We start from the raw sequence: 25,805 nt of genomic DNA on the forward strand, positions 1-25,805 counted from the left end.
TTTGTGCTAGCGTTTAAATATCAATACAATAAAAATTCTACTCTCTCCACAGATCGCAATGAAAACTAGAAAAAATGAACTGATAACGAAAAGAGGGAATAATCTTTTTGCGTAAGTTGAGGCGCTTGTTTCATGTGAAATGAGATAGGGAACATATTTTCCAAAACGATAACAACAACGCCAAGATGAATGAGAAGGAGGGGCAAAACACTTTCCAATGAATGAAAATGATTATGTGGAGATTAAACTTGGAATGAAATGAACATTTATCATTTAAATGGGAAAGAAAAATAATTCATATTTCATCTTGTATTCATAAAAAAATTTAAACAAAAAATTAAAAGACAACAATGTCATTTTAATTCATTTTTCAATTTTGTTGTTGTCTTTTTGTAATTCCAATTAAATTTCATGGTTTAGAGTACGACGACATGAACCCTCTCTGCTGAGCGGAAATTCATGTCAGTACTTAAAACATTGACAGCCCATTCGGCTCCCACTTTTAACATTGAACTGCAAGCCACTGTCAGAGTTCAATCTCCATTTGTTTTGATAGCCATGGTCGAATCAATTAAAAATTAAATTTTATTTTTTTTTTCTGTTTGTTTTAAAGACACAAAAACAACATTTTATAATTGCAAACAAAAAATGAGAACGGGAAACTACAAAAAAACGTGGAATACTTGTACATGAATAGTATTAAATATGTTTGTACAAAAATTTGGCTAAAATGCCAATTGAACTAAATACATTTTTTATGAAATTAATTTATTTTGATGGGAAATTTAATAGTATTTTTCTAGGAAATAAACAAAGTTTGTTTTAGTAGAAATATAGTTTATAACTTAGTTCTTTTATCGTTCTTAGTTCTTTTTGCGTTTGACGTATAGCCCCAATGCGGTTATGTTTTTTTTATCAGTATTAATCTAAAATTAATTTGCAAACATGTTTGTGTTATGTTTAAAAAAGATGTTTATCAGATTTATTTCAGCTGAGTTGCTTTTGTGGGTTTTTCTAATTTATTTAGAAAACGACAACAACAGTTGTTGATATTTAGCTCGAAAAATTCGCATGTTTATCACAAAAATATATATCTTGATTTCCATATCTACAGCCATACGTCTGTATGTATGTACATATATATTATATGTGTCTCCCTCTGCATGTAGACAAATAAACAATTGAACGATAATTGTTAAATGATGCATGATGTGCGTCCGCGCTAATGGCAAAGTGTAAATAGATACTATGTACAGTAAAACCTCACATTAGTAAACACTAGGTAACACAATTTCTTACTAGTCAATTTATTTCATTTGCGGAATACTACCTTACAACTGAATTTTGATCTTTGGTGAATACGTTTTCAATAATCGTACATGTTATGTTCTCCGTTTTATGGTTTTACTGTATTTCGTTTGTTAGATAAAATAAATGGTAATATGCCATAGTCATTTACTCATACGTCTGTTTGTTTGTTTTAGAAACAACAATGCCAAACAAATTACGATAGACTTTTTTTGCAAATTGTTGCGTTAAACGACAGATTGTGAATTTGTTATTAGCGACTGAACACAGTAATTATGCATATTAATGAATTGTTATTTAATTGACAAATTTGTTATATAATTTAATGAACTTTCTCTCTGTTTTTCTTAAAACTCAATGGCAACATTTGAGACATTTAAATAAAAATATATAATATGCAGGTTGCGACCCACATACGAGTAAATAAAGTCTTACCCCCATTATTATGAGTATTCTTTTGTTTGTTGTTGATTTACCGAACGGATATATTGCGTTCCAGTTATCATAAAGTTAGAAGTGATGATTGGATTTCAAGGAGGAGATTCTTTGCATTAACTTTCAATGTAAAAATTATATTTTTAATGCCTCCAAATTTGTTTATTTTGCGTTTTCAAATCCATCAGATAGTAAAAGTACACATATATGGCCCTTAGTCTAATAAATGTATTAAAGTTATTTATTCCATCAGTGTCCCTATAAGCGCCTGAAATTATTTTCCCATAAATTTTTGCATATTAAAATTAGAACATTGTAAACAAAAGTAATAAAAACTTGTTTGGGAGAGGTGTATAAATGATTAGGTCTAAATATGTGCCCACATTTAGTTGCCATAACTCAGTCACTCCTTTTTTAGTTATCGTACCCATTTTGGTTGGCCACCTTTTGATTTTTTAGATCTTTTGGACTATTATCTCAAGATTTTTTTTCATGACGATCAGGTCATTTCAGTTTAATCTACATTGATGTCCAAGGATTATAACAATTTTTAGGGTAAATAATAAACAATAAAGTGCCACCGTGACGCAATGGTATGCACGCTCGCCTTGCACGTAGAAGGTCGTGGGACCGATTCCCAGGCCAGGCATCATCAAATATTAAACAGTGGCAAAATACCCCCCAGTAATGTTGGCGACATTTCCTGAGTATTTCAGTCATTTCTCTTAGGGAGATTCTAAAGTTTTCACCTACCTGGCTTTTTTACCAAGTATTTTAAGGCGAACTGCACCAAATAACACTGTGGAACAAAATTAATTTTTTTTTCCAAATGATAGGAAATACTCTGTAGATTATGAAAGTAGAGCTAAAAATATGAGACACGGGTATCGGCGGGGCAAGTTCCGCCCATTTCTAGTGTTTTTTTTTCGAAATATTCGAGTTAAGATATCTTGGAATCCTTGCAATTTAGATATATAGTGTCTTTGGCAACTTTACATAGGAAGATGTGGGGAATATTTTGTCTTTTTGGTCCTTTATTGAAAATCTTTCAAAAACTCCTTTAAAATGTGATCATATCAAATTCAAATATTCTACAAAATTGTTCGCCATAAAATTTTACTATGAGTCTCAGAATACACCAAATCTGTAAGTCTTATCTAATCGCCAGGATTCGCTAAAAATGAAAAACACGTTCTAGGGTTAGAGTCGGACTTCATCTGAGTTTATTCAAAATTGACCCACAAAACATAATTTAAGAGAGATGACCTCAAAGACAAACATATTCTTCGTCAAATTTCACTATGGGTCGCCAAAGAAACTAAATGGTTATTTATATCATATATCATGAAAATATCAGTATCAATTTTGCTGAAAAAACATGAAATTATTTTCCAATTTTTTTGAGAAATTTTCTTCCTTCTTTTTCGAATTGATACATGAAAGTAATATAAAACTTTGTTCTAGGTGTAAAGTGTCAAAAGAAGAAAAATTCTGCACAAAATTTCACTATGAGTTTCAGAATAAACCATATATCTAGGTATACTATTTTCTGAAATTACTTGTTTTAATTTTGGACTGTTAATTTTACATAATCCATACTGGATCAAAATCTAGAAAAATCCTTTACTTTCTGAGAATATTGTTAAAGAAAGAAATGTTCCAAATCAAATTTCACTATGAGTCTCTGAATAAAATAATTCTGTAACCATAACATATAACATTCTTAGCAGCCCACAGTGGATGCACCCATTGGCCAAAAATAAAAAATTAATGTAAATATTTTGGTACAACATCTGGCAGCTATGACATGGACATTTTTAAAAATATTTTAGTTTTTGTTTCATTCGAACGCGATCTTCTTAAGAATAGCTTAAAAAGTCGGAACATTTGACAAATATTTTTTGTTGTGAGTAAACCATTATTTTAAGTGCAAGTAAATAAAGGGTGTTTTTTTAATCCCGATAGAACTTGAAATTGTAAAAAATAACACAAAAAATTAAATTGTAATCAAGTTTTTTTTTTATTCGAAAGATCAATACGTGACATTAACATTTGAAAATGATGTCGGGCATATGGGCACCGCGGCTGTTCTTGACGAAGTGCATTCTGGACGTCCAATTTTTGGCCACTTTTTCGAGCACTGCTGGCCGTATGTCACGAATAACACGAACAGTGCTGGCCTCCAAGGCATCAATTGTTGCTGGTTTATCAGGATAAACAAGTGACTTTACGTAGCCCCACAGGAAATAATCGAGAGTTGTCAAATCGCACGACCTTGGAGGCCAATTGACAGGTCCACTTCTCGAAATCAACTTATCGCCAAATTTTGATTTCAATAAGTCCATGGTTGCGTTCGCCGTATGGCACGTAGCGCCATCCTGTTGAAACCACATCTCCTCCGGATCAATGTCATCCATATTTGCAAACAAAAAATCATTGATCATGGTGCGGTAACAATCTCCATTGACCGTAACGCGAGCTCCGGCCTCATTTTTGAAGAAATAAGGTCCGATGATGCCACCAGCGTGAAAACCGCACCATACGGTGCATTTTTCTGGATGTATGCGGCAATTTTGCTTATTAACAAACCCGTTAAGCCAAAAATGCGCCTCATCGCTGAACACAATTTTGCGATAAAACAACGGGTCATTTGCCAACTGCTCTAGAGCCCAATCGGCGAAAGAACGACGCATATAATGGTCTCGTGGCTTCAATTCCTGCACCAGCTGGATCTTCTACGGGTGTAGGCCGAGATCTTTGCGCAAAATTTTCCACGTAGTGGACGGACAGAGCCCCAATTCCTGCGACCGACGACGAATCGATAAATTTGGATTTTCTTCCACACTTTCGTTTACAGCGGCGATATTGTCTTCAGTACGCACATTCCTTCGACGTGTTGGTGTTATTGCATCCTCTAGAGAGTATGTGGTACGAAATCTATCCACAGTTCGACGAATGGCTTGTTCAGATGGACGATTATGTACGCCATACACATGACGAAGTCGTCTATAAGTTGCGCGAATCGACGACTGATTTTCAAAGTAAATTTGGATAATTTCGTAGCGTTGTTCAAGCGTGAGTCTATTCATGATGATTTGTCAGAGTATACTGAAACAAACAAAAAAAGTTTCATCAAAATTTAATTTTTTGTGTTACTTTTTACAATTTAAAGTTCTATCTAGCTTAAAAAACACCCTATATATTCAAAATATCGCGGAAATAATACATATTGCATATTAGTGTATTTTGTAATGCCAATTCGATCATATACTTAAATTTGACCTAAGGTTTTAGTCATGATTCCCACCAGTACCAGTGACCACCTCGGGAATAATTTTCCAAAGTAGGTCATGGGTTTAAGATTATTCAGTATTAAAAACAGCTGCATAAATGGTGAGTCGCTGACTAAAGCTGCCCTAGAATAGGGTTTCTATGGATAAATTAGAGTATAACTCTGTTATCTGACCACGTACATTAACATAATTGGCATCAATGGGAAGATGAAGAAATCTTCTTCCAAATTTGTCTTACGTGGGCGGTACTTGCCTTCCAGGAAGAACACTATAAGATCTGTATTAAAAATTTTACCAATTTTCAGACAAAAATTTGATTTTTTTAATCCGCTAAATTAGTTGGATTTTGTGTTGTTTTGGAGATTGTTTTGTTTTCCCAAGCCTATTTTTCCATCATAAGATAATCGGGACCTTTGTTCATGTCATCTTGTATTAACAGCGTAAAACAATTCTTACCGTATACCCCCTCCAGAGGGGAAAGGGGGGAGGATGTTACGCTTGTGGTTTCTTATAACAATCTCCGTTGCAACACAAAGCTGTAACCGGCGCATTGGCTTGATATTTACATTGGAAATATTTTTGGCCACTTTCTCCATACAAGTGGATCCACTGTGCAGCCCTTGTTTTTGATATAGGGTTTAGGGCCATATTTTACAAATGTTATCCAGATGTTATTTACGTTTATTTTACAATGTGACCGCATCTGAATGATGAACAAACCGAACGAGAAAGAGCGAAGTGAATGTGGAATTAAAGGAAGAAAATGAAATATACAAATGAAAAGAATTATATGCTGAACTGGACCTATATGAATTAAAGGAACTATATAAATGCAAGAGCCGGATATAGTTCCAATAGTCCATTGTCCGTATTAGTTCCTTGGAACTAGTTTGTTTCGGAACTACACAACTTTACTCTTCATAGAAGCTGAAATATTCGCTTCAGTATAAAACGTTTACTTTTTCCCCTCCTGCACCATCATCAACGCCCAAAATTTGGTGACGATCCGATCAAAATTGCGACCTGTAGCGTGATTACAAGGTTTAAATGGACAGACGGACGGACACACATAGCCACATCGACTCAGCTCGTCGAGACACTAATTTTGGTATACTGTTCGGTACACTGTTCGGCGTCAGAGATGGCATGAAGTTTATCTTCCGTCACTTCACTGAGAGGACTGAGACACATTTTGTAAAATTTAAGCATTTTCCAAACATCTGCAATTCACGCTGGACCTCTTGTGCCATCACAGATCTTCTTGCGTTTATTCTGATGCCTGTACCTCGGAACAGGTTGCGTCTGTTTATTAACCCAGATATGCCCAACGTCCTATATATAGGACACACAAAATTCTTGCTAATTTGATATGTTATGTTTATCAAAGTACCGTTTATTTTGGTGATATACTCAGTACACATCTGAAGCTCTTGGGATATTATGTGATTCCATTATTTTGAGCTACTATTTTTGAGTTTTGAGGTCTAGTTCATCGAAGTTGCCACCTATCGCTTAGTTTTTGCAATGATTTTCGTTATGACCGATTAATTATTGGGTAGTTTTATAACGAAAACATACACGCTGTGGAGCCTACTACGAAAAAACGTTAACTAGATGCCGAAAAGGTGTCTTTGGACTATATGTCAAATGTTTTGTGTCCCATAACTCCCAGATATAACATAAAACCCTGTGTCCAAAAGTGGCCTCAAAAACCACTTTTTTCAAAATTTTTTTAAAAAACATATAAACATACTGTTATTATTTCACATTTGCTTCTAAAATAATATAAAAATACTTTTAAAATGATCACGATCAAGCAATGGGCATATCTGGGTTAATTTCTTACTCATGGTTACTGGTTCAGTAGTCAATTGTTCCGCGCTGTAAATTAAGAACTATTAACTAGAACTATTAAGAACTATCTGCTGTTCTGAGCGACTACCCAAAAGCTCTCAAATTATTGTCCAATGCAACTATTGCTGTGAGCGTGCGATCAAATTTATGCAAGACTCACAGAACTCATGCCTGACGGATGGACAACCGAGATTCCTGTGTGTTTGATGATTCTATTTTAAAATCTTATTGTGATTTAAACTATTCTATACACACAATCCGTCATTAGATAGTGTATCAGATTTCAAATCTTTGAAAAGTTTCCTATCCCATCCATTACAAATCCATTATTTTTTTTTCAAATCCATTACTTATTAATTTTTTCTGGGATAGGATGCCCTTTCCCAGCATCCCGAAAAAAGACATTTGTTGTAAAGCATGTCGTCTTCGTTTTGTTTTGACAAATTAACTTCGACCTATGATCCTACATAATACCGGATCTTCATAAAAATTAACGGAGATCCACCCAATCTGACCATAAAAAATAAATAATACGTAACTAAAACATTTCCAGTTGCTGTAACTGCAATCATTTTAATATCCAACATTTAGCCTACGCTTTACATTTGTGTTGATGTTCTAAAATGTTTATCACGCTCTTTAGTTTGAATTTGAAACATACCCAAAAATCATGCAGGTAACACGTCAATATTGATTAGTTAAATTTTTAGATAAAACGGGGTGAACGCCATTTATCTTAAAATAATATTAAACTCCATAAATATTTATATTTCACACCTTTGTGCAACGCCAAGAACACGAAGAGTATTGCACTGTAACGTCTTCATATCTCTGCAATTAAAGTGCTTACCCTCGTCACTACGTGGCCGTTACACGTCTGAGACATGTCTGCTTATCAGTCATTTAAAAAAATAAATAAGAAAATAAAAATTAAAAAAAAAAACACAAAATAAATGAATAAAATTGAATACAAACTCTTTATATGGTATTTGTTTTTTTTTTTTGTCATTTCAAGACAATTCACTCACTCAACAGAAGAGAAGACTACGTGCATTTTATTATGTCACTGCATTGAGTGTATTGAGGGATTGTCTTATCGAAATAATGCTTACAACCGAGGAAGGAAGGAAAGGGTTAAACAGAAGCCACAATCTAAAATGCATTACTGTGAGTGAAAATTGTTCGTCAACAACTCATTTCCATTGCAATTGCAAATTTTATAGCAAAAAATAGTGTATGAGGGAACCTCACCTAAAATCGTTTACAATCATTTGCCATTAATTGCTCATTTTGTTACTCCACACAAAATTAATCAGAAATTTGTTATCAAAAATCTTTTGTGCATACTTCACAGGAGGGGCTATATAAACAAAAAAATGGAAAATGTAAAAAAAGAAAACAATATTGAATTCTGAGAAATTTTAAGATTAATTAATTGTTTAAAATTACCTTTGTATTGATTTTGAGTTTTCGCTTTTGTACTTTCTTTTAGATTGTCTCAGAATCGGAAATATTACGTGCTCAAATGATAAAAGAAGACGTCCAGCCTCAACAATTTACCCAACGTTACAAAAGTCGTTCAACGGATAATATTTTGGATTTACCTGCTGAGGATGATGAAAAGAAAACAATTGCAGATCGTGTTAGAAGTCGATGTAAGTAAAAAATTAACAAATTATTTATTTTAAACCAATAAGAGGGAAGTAGGACACGACCTGGCAGAGTATTGTCATTGTCATAATATGTAAGAACAATCTCCTCGTGATAACTTGTATTCCAAATCTTCCAAATAAGCCTAATACTTAGGCTAGCCTGGTTTAGCAAATCCAGTGGATTTAAATTCTCATTTTCGTACAATATATGTCAGATAAATCGAGATAATACACTTAATCATTGTATTAGTGAGTAGTCTAAACCAAGTTTAATATTGAAATCTAAAAACATACTACAGTGTAAGTTTTATAGTGGCATTGTTGTTGTAACAGTCTCTGTAATCTGGCTCTGGGTATATATCCAGTGTTTGGAATGTGGGTTGTAACCGCAGTCGCAAAAATCCTTGCCCTATACGAATTTATTTATTTAACTGCCCCACAATTTTAGGTGTCGCATTTGACACTACTTTCATGTCGTGCGCGCACGTCACAGCTATCTGCGACAAACTGAAAAACAGGAACAAGGTCCTCAAGTTCCTAGCTTGCAGCACTTGGGGTGTAGATAAACGCACCTTGTTGACCACATAAAACGCGATAGGGCGGTCTGTGGTAAGCTTTGCGGCTCCAGTTTGGTCCGCGGGATTATGTGATACGAATTGGAAAAAGATTTAAACCTGTCAGAATGGCGCCTGAGAACAGCAACAGGGTGCCTCCTCAAGTCTTCAATGGACCATCAATATGAGGAGGCAGAGATTCTTCCAGTAAAGTGATACAATGAGATGCTTTCTTTGCAGGAAGGATATTCATGCTCTGGAGAGGGAGGTCGCGCTATATAGGAGAGAACCCCTAGATCAACAGGCATATCAAGCAGGTTTAAATAGTATTCACACGGATGCAGTTGCTAAGCCGATATGCAAATATAGTGTGAATAAAGTCCTCGGAGTACATCCCCATCTATCGCAACTGCGGAGCGTCAGCTGCCACGACTAACCAGAGTAGTTTTGGCTCATCTACGCTCGGGATATTGCAGTCACCTATATTCTTATTGGGCGGAAATCGACCGCGCCGTGCAAGACATCTGCCCAGTATGCGGCATGGCCCGCACGACACAAAACGCCTTTTTAACTGCCCCGCCAAAGCTACTCATCTAACTCCAGTGGATCTGTGGTTACATCCCATCGAAGCAGCCACTTTCCTTGAACTGGATATAGACTCATAGCCAGATTGAACAGAAGAACGAACATACAAACATAATATGTTACAACAACAACATAGGAATTTATACGGCGGCACCATTCCGAGAATAGTTGAGCCAAAACTATTCCGGTTTATCGTGGGGTATGTACTCCGAGGGTCGCATTACACCACAGTTGTTTATGGCATCTGCAAATGTATCAGTATGAATGCCATTCAAATCTCGCATATAGCTGTGGCATGCGCGGACAAAAGGCATGCTTCGAACATGACCCCTAGAATTTTAGGGGAGTTGTGGTTGTAATTCTGCTACCATCGGTTATGACATTCAACTCAGTGCTCACCACTGCAGCCCATGCCATTCAAACGCACTTGATAGGCTTGCTGAACTAGGGGTTTCCATATGTAACGTTGGTCCTCTCTTTCTAGATCATGACCATCCCTCCTGACTTGCCTGGTTGGGCTGTCCTATCCACCATATGGTAATTAGGATAGATCTCGCGGTAACACTCGAACAAGTACTGCAACGAGAGCATGACATTGTGTTGTTGTACTGGAAGAACTTTTGTCCACTAAAGACATGAATGAGGTGGCACGTTGTAGCAGTTCTCAGCTCGTCATTCTGGCAGCTTTGAATATTTTTTTCCATGGCGCTGCACTAATATTCGTGCACCACACCGATGCCGCATAGCTTTACACAGATCGACTCATCGCGTTATATGTGGTCAACAAGGATTTGAACATGCTGTCGAATGTGACCCTTAGAATTTAGGAGTAATTAGTGGTCGTTATTCTGCTACCATCGACCATGGCATTCAACTGCCGCAGTGGGTATGAACGATTCACCTTTGATGGCGCCTTTGTAGCGGGACAACATTGCCCGTTTTCTAGATTTTGGTCACAATGTGGGTGGTTAGGGACAGGTTTAGAATTTTGGTAATCTACTGAACTCCCGGCTCATCCAGCTGTTTCAGCATTACTTGGAAGATTCCATCAGGTTCCAATGCTTTGGGGTTCCATAGCAATCGCAACTTCATTCATTGTGAATTGTGGTGATTCCTCATCGACAGGAAGAGATCTAATGTCTTGTACTTATTCCGGCTGCAATGTTGCAACTCTTCAGATGATTTGGCCACTTATTCCGCTTATGTTATCTTCCAATGTGAGCTCTCTGACTCTGGAGTCACTGGGGTTGGCTCGACGAAACTCATCACGCTCATTTGCTAATCAAACCGTCTTTGCTGAGAAATTTGGTCTCACTTTGGGTATTCGACCAGCAGGTATATATCAAGCTGCTGCAGAAGTGATGATGTTTCGGAACGTCCTCTCTGCTATCCGAACATCGGAATGGTTGGGAAAATCTATGAAGCTGTGATACATATGCTCTCTGAATCAAGGCCAATTGGCTTTTCCATGATTGACGCATGTATGGAGTTCAGAGGTGATGAAATCGGGCGGTATGTTATGGTGAAATATTTTAACCCAAGAAAAACGACGGGTTGGCATGTGACTTCATTTATCAGACTAGGTGAAACGATGGTAATATCTGGCGACCTGTGACACTTCCGCTAATTCTGGTATGGGTGTCCTCATTGACCGTGCAATACGTAGAGCTGTCAATCTGTTTGGCGACCTGTGACTGTTCCGCTAATTCTAATATGGGTGTCCTCATTGACCGTGCAATACGTAGAGCTGTCAATCTGTTCAGCCAGCACCATACCCATCTGATCATTGCGGGCACCGAATGCCACAACTCATGATGACCATTAAAGTCCCGTAAGACGAGTCGGTTATTAACTTCCAAAAGCTGGTGGAGGGATGTTTACGTTAAGCAACTCTACCTCGTGAGTGTCATACCTGACTGATATCCCCATACATTCTATGTACACGTCATTAGAGCTTAGCCTAAGCGATATAAGTCTGGCGCAATAGAAAAACTTATCCCACACCTATACTTCTGGTGCGGCCCTTTCTCAGTACGTTGTATCCATCACAACGCCATAAGCTGTATTTGTTGGTTGAACTTGCTTTCCTGCACCATTGCAACCATAGTATGATTCCGACTTATAAAATCCCATATTTCCTCGAACTTACCTCGGAGTCCATTGCAATTAAATGCAAAAATGATGTTATTTCAGGGATTGAAACTGCAACGGTAGGCTGGTGTTAAGGTCTGGGTGTGCTGCTGCTCTTGGGCGGACTGCGAGGGAGTCTCGTATTCTGATGTCGACGAAGACTTTTTTGGGGTAGTGTTCACGCAGCATGTAGCAATGTAGTCCCTGTCATAGTTCCTCACATGGACGAGCCCCGAGCAATCCCTGACATGCATAAACTTCGGTCATCTATTGGATCTCACCGAACTTTAAGTGTGGTGGATGCGAATGTGACAGACAGATCACCTCCATATTGGTGCCAGGTTTTAATCCCAGGACGACAAGACACCGACCACTTTCATTTTAACACACGTAGCACTGGTGATTATACATTTTTGTGGGGAAATCCGTACCATGAAAGTGGAAGTACCTTGAAAAAAAAAAAAAAAAAAACAAGTAAAAAAGGTTAAGTTCGGTCGGGCCGAATTTATTATACTCTCCACGATAAAATAGTCTGAACTAAAATGGAATAATTAGTTTTCCTCCTTGTCCACAATTATAGGCGGATATATTCTATGTCCCGGATATCCCAAATGCCTAAATTAGGCCACAAAATATATCTAAAAAGGTCTTCAATAAGACGACATGGGGCCTATATCAAAGTGCTGACAGTTTGTGGTGGAGAAGTTTTGTGACTGGAAACCTCAAATGTCAAATTACAGATAGTTCCGTCATAATATGTAGCTAAAATGCTTAAAATACGAAAAATCGGGATGTGCCGTTGTATGGGGGTTTACCAAAACATGGACCTGTGTCGACAGTTTTTGTTGGAGATGTTTTGTGACTTCTGGAACCACAAATGCCAAATAACATCCAATATTGACGAAAAAACTTGAAATCGGTGGTAATATGGTGCTTTTCCAAAGCGTGGACCTATGTCCATAATTTTTGGTAGATACATTTTGTAAATTTAGCTGTCTGAAAATGTAGGTAAAACCATGAAAATACATGAAATCGTGTGGTACGATTATATGGGGGCAATTTCATTCATTCCACAATTTTTTGTAAATTCTTTTCTGCAAATAACTCTAAATGCCAAATTATATCTAATTCTGTCGGAAAATGTAGCTAAAAACGGCAAAATACCTGAAATCGGATCGTTTTATGGGAGCTATACCAAAACGTGGACCCATCCCTCTTCGAAGTTAACAGGTGGGTCAAACAAAACACGCATATTTTCAAAATTTTAGCGCCATATCACAACGGCGAAAATGCACAAATTGACTCAGAATTTTGCCCTGGTCAAGAATACATACGAATATACTTAATAGACTCGCAAATGACTATTTCAATGCATTACAAACGGAAAAGCTTACTTAATATATCCTCCATACTATGGTGGATTATATAAAAATATTTTCCATTATAATTGGCAATTCCGCACAATTTTACTTTCCATTCAGTAATAAAGGTAATTGCACATTTTCTTTAAGTGTATAATTTTATTTTACATATCTGCACACAACTAAGACACGTTCATTCATACATACTTAACTATCAACTTAAAACAAATTACCATAAATTACACGACAATCAAGAAAAATGTCATAAATGAAAATTTACCATAAAATATAACATAAATAACACTTAATCACCGTCATTTGTTTTCAACAAAATTTCCCTTTCAACGTGTAGACTGTTTATGAATGACGAATGGCGATTAGACGAGACAGGGAAAACAAATAAAGAAAGAAAATACATAAACAACTCAATTCGCATTCATGTGTATACCCTACACAGATGCTTTGGAAGGTGTTGTCGGTATGTTTGGGATTAAGATGTGGTAATACGGACAAAAAAACTCCAACATTTTCTAATCAACGATATAATTCACTTTTTCAATATAAACTCTTGTCATGTTAGCTCGATTAATTCAATTATATAAAAACAGGTTTCAAATATTTCTAAGTTCGTTTTTTTTGCTTCCAATCCATGTAACACTCCGAAGTTTTCATATTTATTATAATCTTGATGAATATCTCAAATTTTGCATAACTCAAAATTGACATGCTTCCACCTCTGAAGGAAGATGCTAATAATTTTGGACGATGATCGAATGAAATTTACCAAAAACTCACCTCAACAGTTCTAAATATAAAACAAGTACCGTTATTTGATAATGGAAATGTTTGAAAACATTGGAAAAACCTGTTATTCGCAAATAAATTAATTTCTCTATAGAAAATAAACCGCTACTGGTATTAACGAGTGTGACATGGTGTCTTTGCCGACTATAGGCATTCTTTACAAAATTTTTTATTTAATGAAATAAAAAAAAAACAAACACAAATATTGTTTAGGTTTACAAAAAAGAAGAATGGAAAATAAAACCACAACTTTAGTAATAACAATAAAGAGAAAAATCAAAATATAATTAGCAACGATTAATGACAATTGATTGTCATCGTCTATAAAAACACATACATATGAATAATAAATTAGCAATTGATTCACGAGAAATTTATGCCTTCCAACGATGCCATATTTATGGCAACAATAGTCAGACATAGTACCACCGGCCATTCCATTCATTAGGCGAATTTTAAACAGTCATACTTTGATAAAATAAAAAAGACAACAAATTTCAATAAAAAGACAATTAAATGGGGTGTGTTTCTATGTGTGTGGTATAAGACAATGAAATGAAAAAAAACTGTTGTTTGTTTTCAATTAAAATTTTGCCACAAAAGTCAATGAGCCAACACACCACCACACCATTTTAGGGTTATTTGTTTACAAAGCTCGCAAATAAGTTTAGGTAAGGTAGAATTGTAGGTGCACCCTACCAATCAAGCAAACATTTGAAAGCCACGTGAGTCGAACAAGCAAACTGCATTACCAGTTATCTGAAAAATAATGGGTTATTTCTTAAAAATTTTACAATGCAAAACTACTTACTAAGTAATGCGTACGGTGGCACAGAGCGTGTATCGGCACACACTTTTTGTTAGCAAAATAACGAAGTATTGGTGGTGAACATTCACACAAGCGATAAAAAACCTTTATCTTCGTACGCGTTCCACACTGTGCAGTGTTTTTGGCTACAAATCAGAAGTTTGGATGTTAAAATCCAGCAGAGAACAAAGCAAAAAAAGGTGGGTTGCGCTGAAATTGAACACATATTCACATCAACTGTGTTAAAAAATAGAACATATCGTCGGCGTCATGCTCCATACGCAATTTTTGACTTTTGAGATATATGTGGTTTCTAGGGGTTTCAAGTATGCTCTTTCTGAATTCTTGGTCGGTTTTTTCCTATCTGCTCTAGTTTCTATATCTACATTTCGGCTCGAAAGTTTAAATTCTTTTCAGGTATGACATTACTATTTTATTAAAAACACATTCATTATATTATTAAAAACACATTTAAAAAATCAGAATTTTCTTATTCGATTTAGAAGGTTTGAATTTATTGAGGCAAAGATGGGAACATTTTTTGTCACTTTGTTCCATGTGATTTACAAACTGTTGAATTTGTGTTATAAGTGTGGATATGGAACAACTCGACAAAAATCATATTTTTAAAAAAATTCTCTTTAATTTTTTTATTTCTATTTTTTTGGCAAAGATGTTCTGTATACTATTGCTAATAAATCTATTCAAAAATACAAATATTTTCTTCAATCGGCTTCAAGCAGTTGCGACGCAAACATTAAAAGGCGATTATCTCAAAATGGGAAAATGGCGTATGGAACACTTAAGCATGACACCGACGATATGTTTTTCTACCTTATTTTTTAACTTCTAGTGGCCAAAGAATAACTAACTAGTGCGACCTCAAGATAGCATTAGGCCAGTGCAGAAACTCTGTAACCGGCCGCATCTCATAGAGGCACAAATCTTCTCCCTATTTCCTACAAGATAGTGTCAGGGTCTGATGTCTGAATTTGGTATTCCCGCAAAGCTCATTCGGCTTTGTAAGATGACTTTAACTGACTTTAGATAAAATATAAAAGAACCTCTCTGAACAATTCAGTACCAAAAGAGGTTTCAGACAAGGAGATTGCTTTTCGTGTGACCTGTTCAACATTCTGCTGTAAAAGGTTATACGAGTTGCAAATGTCAAAAGAAATGGAACAATATACAGCGCGACATGTCCTTGTTAAAATAATGGGTTAACAGAATGATAAAAACCCCTTATTTGGTAATGGCATTTTTTTGCTGGGTACTGTTGCTTGTTTTGCCATACCTCTAACCCTGGTATTTTAAGACATTTTGAGAATAGATGTTGATCGAATTTATGTAATCCAAGACAGTTTTTAATTTTACTGCCCGTATGAACGTTAACGAGGCTTGGCCTCAAGAAAGCATTAAGCCAGTTCAGAAACTCTGTAACCGGCCGCATCTCAACTTGATGGACGGACCGTGTTTTTACCCTGCTAACGAAGAGAGATTTCGGTCTCTGGTTGTTCATTGAAAAGTCTCAGTCCTAGCAATGAACAGTCTGTGTAGCAACTATTTCCAGTAGGCATTTGTGCTAGAGTTCCGTAGATCTACGAATCATGAGGCAACTACAATTGTTTCAGGTATACGGTCTGATGCAATGTTATAGATTGACTCTGCAGCTGTTACCCGTAATAAGTTTTGATGGTATGCTAAATGGTCATTTTTGATTTGATCGTCCATCGCCTTGAATCAGTCCGAATTTCTATTTGGTGTATATACAGAATAGTCTCTAGTCCCCTCAATGTTCCGCAGTCACTTCAACAGCACATTCGTTGGGCTTTCTGTAATATTTTAATAGTTTATTTTTATTCGATAGCTGTCGACCAAATTACTGATGTGTATGGTAGAAAATGCCTAATTATGTTTTTAAATATCCAGAGGTTCATCTTTGGATTCAGACCTAATTTGTGCCCATGACCCTTCCACAGGTTGTCAAAGATATAAACTTCTTTTAGCTCCTGGATTACAGCCAGTTATTTATTCTTACTGGAAATACTAATTGTCTTGTTTAGGAAACCAAGGTGTTCCGGCTTCGTCTCTGTTAGTAAAATAACATATTTATGTTTTTCCGGGTTTGCGTTATGATCTCTTGTAACCCGTTTACATATAACCGGATTTAATAAACCCCCTGGGTTTCATATGACAATTCCATTGCGTATACTTCAAATCAATCTTCAAAAGGAAGGTTAACCGTGCAGAAGGTTCTAATGTAAATGGCCGTTAAATTTCATAAGATTATTGTTTTAGATGAGAGATACCAAGGAACTGTCCTGACTGGCTTTAACATGGCAAAGTCCAGGATTTTTCTTGGTCCCTCTCTCATCTCAAGTGGACACTGACCACCCAGTGGTGTCACCTGGGGTGCTGGCTTTAATACCCGTTAAAGGTAGTGAGCTAACATGTCCAGCGCGTTCACGCATAAGAACGTTAAAAACTTGGGTTTGGGCGCCGGGTTAGTAACCCTCACCTAGAAAAAGCAGCCTACTATGAAAAAAGAAAAGAAAAACAAATCCCTCTAAAGTTGACGACCCCCGCATACGTTTTAAGGACCATGATCTGCGAATCTGCACAAGGAATGTTCGCACACTTTATAGAGAAGGTGCAGTTTACGCATTGGCAGATGTACTTGAAAAGTACAACGACGACATTACTGCCATACAGGAAATACGATGGAACGGGAAAGGCATCACAACAACACCTAAAGGTGACGCACTGTATTATAGCTGCCATGACATAAAGCATGAGTTTAGTTGCGGATATGTAGTTGGTCGGAGGTTAAAACACCTGGTCTCCAGCTTCATCCCAGTGAATGAAAGACTTGCTACAATTCGAATAAAAGCAAAATTCTTCAACATCAGCTTTATTTGCGCTCGTGCTCCCACTGAAGACAAGGACGAACAGACCAAAGACATATTTTATGAGCGCTTAGAAGAAACATATGACCGTTGCCCTGCCCATGACATTAAAATTATTCTAGGCGGTTTTAATGCCAAAATTGGAAAGGAAAATATCTTTGGCCCAACAGTCGGAAAATGCAGTCTCCACAATGAAACATCTGACAATAGCATGAGGCTGATAGACTTCGCAGCGGCAAAAAACATGGTAGTTAGCAGCACCAGATTTAAACATCTCGACATCCATAAGGGCACCTGGCTGTCTCCAGATCAGAAAACAAGAAATCAAATTAATCACGTTGTGATAGATGGAAGACATTGATCGAGCGTGTTGGATGTGCGCTCATTCCGAGGAGCAAACATAGACTCGGACCACTACCTTGTTGCAGTAAAGCTATGCACCCGGTTAAAAGTAGCAAGCAAAGTACGAACAGATATAACACGAAGTTAGACATCGGTAAGCTGCAATCACAACAGATAGCCACAACATATTCCACTCAACTTGCCCAATTGCTTAATCAAAGCACTCCTCATCCCGATAATATATCAGCGCAATGCCAAAGTATTGCCCACTCCATGCAAACAGCCGCAAAATCCATACTTGGATACCAGAGACCTCCACCAAGGAATCCATGGTATGGTCAGGAGTGTCGTGCTGCTACCGAAGAGAAAAATGCGGCATAAAGGGCTACTTTACAATCCGTACCAACGCGTAGCGCACGAGAGAGATATCGGGAGAAAAGTAGAGAGGAGAAACGTATTTTCCGCAGGAAAAAGAGGGAGATGGAAAAGCGGGAGTGTGAAAAAATAGAGATGTACAGGAGCCAGAATGAAGTCCGAAAATTCTACGAATGAGTGAAGCATCAGATTATTGGCTTTGGTACAGGCACTTCCTCCTGTAGAGACCAGCAAGGTAATTTGGTAACTGATACAGATAGTGTGCTCAGGATATGGAAAGAGCATTTTTCAAACCTGTTGGTATCCAGCAAAGATGACGAAGATATCACAGATCCAATCCCAGAATATGAGCTAAATATAGCAATAAACCGGCTGAAGAATAATAAGGCAGCAGGAGCCGATGGCTTACCAGCCGAGCTGTTCAAAACCGGAGGCGACACGCTCCTAGTTAGCACCATCTGGCAGGAAGAACGAGTACTCGACGATTGGAACTTGAGTATTTTGTGCCCCGTCCATAAGAAAGGAGATAAGACTGTATGCTCTAACTATAGGGGCATAAGTCTACTCCCGATTGCCTACAAGATCGTGTCAAGGATATTGTGCGAACGACTAAAGTCTATGGTCAACGAGATAATTGGACCACCAATGCGGCATTACACCTGGCAAGTCCACCATTGACCAGATATTTACCCTGCGGCAAATCCTGGAGAAGACCCAAGAGATGCAGATCGACACCTACCACTTTTTTGTCGATTATAAAGTAGCCTTCAACAGCGCAACAGGCCATGCCTGAATTTGGTATACCCGCAAAGCTCATTCGGCTTTGTAAAATGACTTTAACTGACGCGAGATCCTCAGTTAAAATAGGAAAGAACCTCTCCGAAGAACTTTGTACCAAAAGAGGTTTCAGGCAAGGAGACAGCCTTTCGTGTGATCTCTTCAACATCCTGCTGGAAAAGGTTATTCGAGAGGCAAACGTCAAAAGAAGCGGCACAATATACAGCAAAAGCCACATGTTACTTGCTTATGCTGATGATATAGACATCATGGGACGATCAGTAAAAGAAGTAACAGACACCTTTATGAAGGTCGAAGGAGAATCAGCAAAAGTGGGTCTGGCAGTAAACGGCGAAAAGACAAAGTTCATGGTGTCGACGCGCACTGCGTACATAAAGCTAGCACCAACTGTGGAAGTTGGTTCCAATAATTTTGAGGTAGAACAAGTAAAAAGTCGTTAAGTTCGGCCGGGCCGAACTTTTTATACCCTCCACCATAAAATAGTCTTAATTAAAATGGAATAATTAGGGTCCTTTTACAATTTTAGGTGGAACAACTTTTCGACAATGGATAGACTCCTACTGCCTCCCACTATTGCTTAAATTACACTGTGAACACAAGTGTTGGGGCAGAGATAATTCCTTTTGGAGATGAAAGCCCTTGGTGTGTGTATATTAAAAACCCCGAAGGACAGATTCGCCGTGAGTCGAACTTCCGCGTTATGGCGTGATGAAGTTTTTGCAAGAGACTCTGTAGGCCATCATGAATTAGCATTATATCTTTGTTTGTTGTTTTTGTAGAGCACTTAAGCAACAGTAAACAAAGATATAAAGTTAATTCCTGATGGCCCACAGGGTCTCTAACAAAAATTTCATCACGCCATATCGCGGAAGTTCTACTCACGGCGGATCTGTCCTTCGGGTTTCCTAATATACTCACCAAGGCCTTTCTTCCCCAAGAGGAATTTTCCGTGCCCCAGACTTTCACCTCCATTTTGTTGCATAGTGTTATCTTATCTAATCAAAAAAAAAAAAAAATGTGTTCAACAAGGTGAAAGGTACCACCTACGGTGCTATATCAAAGAGTCAACCTATCTTTAAATTTTTTGGCGGAAAAGTTTTATAGCTGCAGGGAACTCCAAGAGTCAAAAATCGGAAGGTACTGTTATATGGGGGGATATACCAAAACATGGACCTATATTGACGATTATTTTTGAATAGACAAAATTGTAGCTAAAATTCTTAAAATACCGATCATTACAGCTAGTTCGGTTAAAAATTGCAGCTAAAATTCTCAAAATACCGAAAATCGGGAGATACCGTTATATGGGGGCCATACCAAAACATGGACCTATGTTGACGATGTTTAATTGGAGATATATTATGACCACTGAGAACTTCAAATGTCAAATTACAATTATTTTGGTTAAAAACTGTAGCTAAAATTCTCAAAATACCGAAAATCGAGAGGTACCGTTATATGGGGTCTATACCAAAACATGGACCTATGTTGACGATGTTTCGTGGAGATGTTTCATGACCACTGAGAACCTCAAATGTCAAATTGCAGATAGTTCGATTAAAAATTGTGGCTTAAAGTCTCAAAATGCCGAAAATCGGGAGGTACCGTTATATGGGGACTATACCAAAACATGGACCTATGTTGACGATGCTTGGTGGAGATATTTCATGACCACTGAGAACTTCAAATGGAAAATTACAGCTAGTTCGGTTAAAAGTTGCAGCTAAAATTCTCAAAATACCGAAAAACGGGAGGTACCGATATATGGGGGCTATACCAAAACATGGACCTATGTTGACTATGTTTCGTGGAGATGTTTCATGACCACTGAGAACCTCAAATGTCAAATTGCAGATAGTTCGGTTAAAAATTGTGGCTAAAATACTCAAAATACCGAAAATCGGGAGGTACCGTTATATGGGGACTATACCAAAACATGGACCTATGCCCATATCCTTTGGGATATAAGTTTGTTGATCACTAGGAACCCTAAGTGCCAAATTATAGCTAATTCGGTCTGCAAATGTGGCGCAGAACGTCAAAAATACCTCACATCCGGAGGTACCGTTATATCTTCGAACTTGACCTGCCTATGGAAAAAGACCCTCGCGTGCAAAATTTCAGCACTCTATCTCAATTATTGCGGACGCTAGAGTGATTACAACAGACGGACAGACGGACATGGCTAGATCGTCTTAGAATTTTATCCTGATCAAGAATATATATACTTTATAGGGTCGCAAATGATTAGTTCGATGTGTTACAAACATAATGACAAACTTAATATACCCTCCACACTATGGTGGAGGGAATAAAAAGACTTCGTCTACCTGCCATAAACACAACAAACAACATAAGTTGTGAAATAAAGAGAAGAATGTGCTGGCCAACAGATGCTACTTTGGCTTAAGTAAGCAGTTTAAAAAGAAGACTACATCTCGTCAAACAAAAACAACGCTTTACAAAACACTGATACTACCTGTGCTAATGTATGGTTCCAAAGCCTGGGTACTTGAGCAAACAGATAAGGCGGTGCTTGATGTGTTTGAGAGAAAAATTCTTCGACAGATCTATGGGCCAATCTGCGTTGACGGTGAATATCGGCGTCGTATGAACCACGAGCTGTATCTGCTATACAAAAAAAGGCATATAAATACGGGCCGTATGGCGGTACACGCAGAACTGTCAGGACAAGGCTTCGATGGAGCGATCATGTGGAAAAAGAGATGGAAAGATGCGGTATTCCAAAAAGCGAAACAGCAAACAGAGAGAATTGGAGATCTTTTCTTAGTTCGGCTTATTGAACAAATGTAGTATGTAGAAGGGCGTACCCTAAGGCGTACCAAAGTAAGTATGTAGAAGGGCGTACCCTAAGTCTTTGTCTCAATGGCCTCGGAAAGATGGTCAATTCCGACCACAAGGAGAGTACCGTACTCCTGCTCCTCCCTGTGGAAGACTTCCCATCTCTTTCCTCACTAGCTTGAGTTTGCCGCTTTTCTATAGAGGTATTATACTGCTGACAATAACCTTGAGAGCGGCAATGTTTGCATGGTGGCCAAATTGGAATGGCCACTTTGACTCCCTGCTGATTATTTAAATTGGATCACTCAACTGAATTAGATGATCCAAAATGTCGATGTTGAACATTTCTTAAGTGACTGGAAGATGGTCTTTGGATAGCTTGACGGAACCGCTATTGGTGTCGATCACTGCACAGAGTGCGTCCTTGTAGCGTTTCTTGGCTACCTTGCGTAAGATGGCGCCTCCCTACCAGTCTCCGCAGTCCTCTTCCTCTACTGCCGGGTCCGGGATCTCTTTGCAGATTCCCCATTGTCTGCAGTCGATTCTGTGGCCGGGCACAACTTCTTTACATTCGAGCTCCTTTTGTCGCTCTCGATTATTCAGAATTTATCACTGGGTACTGTAAAAAGAAATAATAATGCTTGAAATGAATTTCGTGAATTAATTTAATTTTTCACACAAGATAAAGAATGGCATGTTTGTTTGGGAGCCGTATTTTACTCTGTATCACCACTGTGATTACCGCTCACTGGCCTAATTATTCTCTACCTTTTATATGCACGGAGGAAAAATATAGGTCTCTTTAACATATGTCCCAAACATATTTTTCAGTAAACATACATATATTTGTTTGCAATCAGTCCCCAAAATAACATATGTTTGGGTCCTGCAAACAAATTTATGTTTGGGTGCAAAGAAATATTTGTTTGGGTGCAAACAGATATTTGTTTAGATATAATATTACAAACACATTACCCGTGTGGGCATACTGAGAGCAAGGGAGCGTAAATTTGAATGTAAAACACATTGAAATGTATGCTCACTTGCTCTCAGTAAGCGCTCACTGCCTATCTCTAACATAACATCTATCTCTAACATGGTGGTTTATTGGAAGGCATTATCAATATTAAATGCGATTTCTTCCTTTTCCAATAAATATTTCCATTCACGTTTTGATTCAATTATAAAATTTATTGGGCATTTAATTTACCAAATAGCACAATTTCATAAAAAAGCACAAAACACTGATTTATTTACTCACTTTACTGCCTTTACTCAACGATTGTATTTAGAAAACTGTAGAAAAAACAAATTTTTTTTCTTGTCCCCTTCGATTGCTACGTTGGTTAACAACATTCCGCAGCCGCGAGAGCCCTGCTGTTACTGTCTTTGACAAAAATCCTCTCTCCACCCATAAAAATTGTGTTCTAACATAAAATATATGCTGGTACCCAAACAAATAAAATTGAGATATGTTACAAAATGTTGCAAACATATATTTGTTTGGACACAAACTTATTTATAACATATATTTTTCTGCGTGTGCTAATATCATTAGACGGATTTACATACATATGTATATGTCAACAACACCAGTTTTATTCTCATATATTGATAAAGTGTTTAAAAGGTCTATCAGATGCCTTACAACACTTTCGAACAAAAAGTTTTTCATATTGTAAATTTAATTATTCAACCACAAATCTATTTTGTCTGTATGATTTATGCGTTTACAAGACATGGACTTATACATAATTTAAAAGGTCTTATTCAACAGTTCAATTGGAATTATTTACGTAAACCTATCATTAGTGCAATGATCTTTACCCCATGTAGGGTACGGGTGGAAATAAATCAAAACCATAAGTAGAAAAAGAAAATAAATTTTTAAAAATGAGTCATTAGTTGTTGTTGTATTCGCAAATCCGCTAAGTAAGGTTCACAATCACACTATAAACATTTAATTATTGTTTGTTTTTTTGTTTTTGTCGTGTTGGTTGGTCTTTTTGGTATTATTAATAATTCATACAAAAGGAGTCAACGTTGTTGTTGCCGGTGATGATGATGATGAAGTGGCTACGCACTTCGAATCATGTACCACCATCAAAGTTTATCAGTGTTGAAAAAATAAATTCTGACAGACATAGAGTAACAACAAAACAAAATAAAAATGACAACAATAACGATGACGGTGATAGACATACTGACTGAGAGACTCTGAGTGTTAAGAAATTCCCATTTACATATGGGTCGGCCATTCTCAACGCAGTCAATGAAATCAGCAATTCAGTGAGTTTATCATTTAGTCGTAATTATAAATCGCTAATAAATGGAATTAATGTAGACAACAAACATTTTGCGAACCGATTAATTTCAACTACGCTTTATATCGATAACGAAACGAAAAACGAATTCGAATAATTAATTAAAATATTGGAAAAAAAATAAACTAACAAATCGAGAAAAAACAGATTGTAAAAATCTAAAATCTAAATCTAAAAATTTTACGAAATTAAACAAAAACCCTATAAAACATAATAATTTCATCAGAAGTTTCACACATCTCAATTGCAACAACAACGCAATCACCATGAACATCTATGCGGATAAAAGTATGAACTTCTTATTTTAAAATTCTTTTAAATAATATTCGAAGTTGTGACTCATATATAAAAATATTTCAGTGATTATTTTCAAATAAATGAAATGACTGAAATACTTTCATCTTATTTAGTAACAGCTCACAGATTTGCACTGAATATAGAAATCATTGCTATGTGATCGGTTTTTTAAAAGAAGAGAATTGAAGTGTGCCGCAGAATACCAAATGAGCCAGATTTAGTTGAAAGTCTCAGTATGAGATCATGCAATGCAGTTTTGAAAGTGAAATAAAAACAAATAAAAATGAAAATACATAGTTTGAGAATTCAGGTTCATCTACAAGATAGATTATAATTTTTGCTGGTATAAATCTACGTATATAAATGTCATGGTCTTCCTTTAAGTTGTTATGAGAGCCTTAAAAAATAGAATAAGTAATGACTAAGATTTTGATTGGATTGGGAATAGTTTGTAAATTCAGGTTCATGTGTCAAGTTACAGTATAATTTCTGGTGGCATATCTACATATATAAAAACCCCGCCCTATTTCTAAGTGAGTGGTTTAAAAATTGAAGAGCAAACAGCAAACATCATATAAATCCGCTAGCTTCGCATACGAACTAATATTTAGTGTGCATAATTTCTATATGTATTCACCCTCCCATTGGAGATGAATCTGCTCGTAATTTTCAACATGATTATGCGAGACAAGTCAAATGAGTGTTAAAACTTTAAGTAAAGTCAATTCTATGTATGTACGTTACAACGGCTCAAAAAAACGACAAATTTATTTTTTTTAAACGCCTGCCCCCTAAATTGTTTCCATTTGATCCAAAAACCTTATATATGCAATTTTATTGCTATCGGATAACGTTAACCCGTGCCACCCGATCGATCTTTGATTGCATAGTAATTTGTACGGGACCAAAAGTTAATTATTCTCTAAGGACCGTATTTATGCTCCAATCGATGAAAAAACTTTTCCAGTTCATTGTCGTGGCTAAAAAACGTTTTCTACAAAAATTTACGATGATCGGTTAACGATAACCCGAACGATCTTCATTTTCATAGTAATGTGTATGGGTAAACACAATATACCCTGGTGTAAACCCCTTGAGGCCATCGCACATTGTGGTTAAAAACGTTTGGAAACTTTGAAAATAATGCGAATAGTAACACCAAGAACTAGGGGGTCGA

At 36.9% G+C, this 25,805-nt stretch overlaps 1 protein-coding gene across 9 annotated transcripts in view; it reads left to right on the forward strand.

Annotated features, from left to right (window-relative positions):
• LOC141397830 (uncharacterized) overlaps positions 1-25,805 on the forward strand; it is a 229,366-nt gene that overhangs the window by 196,648 nt on the left and 6,913 nt on the right. For all 9 annotated transcript variants that reach the window (XM_073974583.1, XM_073974584.1, XM_073974578.1 and 6 more), the window contains one exon: positions 8,383-8,545. In XM_073974583.1, coding sequence (XP_073830684.1) covers positions 8,383-8,545 — 163 coding nt within the window. The remainder of the gene's footprint in view (positions 1-8,382; positions 8,546-25,805) is intronic.

This window comes from Musca autumnalis, unplaced genomic scaffold (genome assembly GCF_047663935.1).
Source record: "Musca autumnalis isolate F117 unplaced genomic scaffold, ASM4766393v1 scaffold_3, whole genome shotgun sequence".
NCBI lineage: Eukaryota > Metazoa > Arthropoda > Insecta > Diptera > Muscidae > Musca > Musca autumnalis.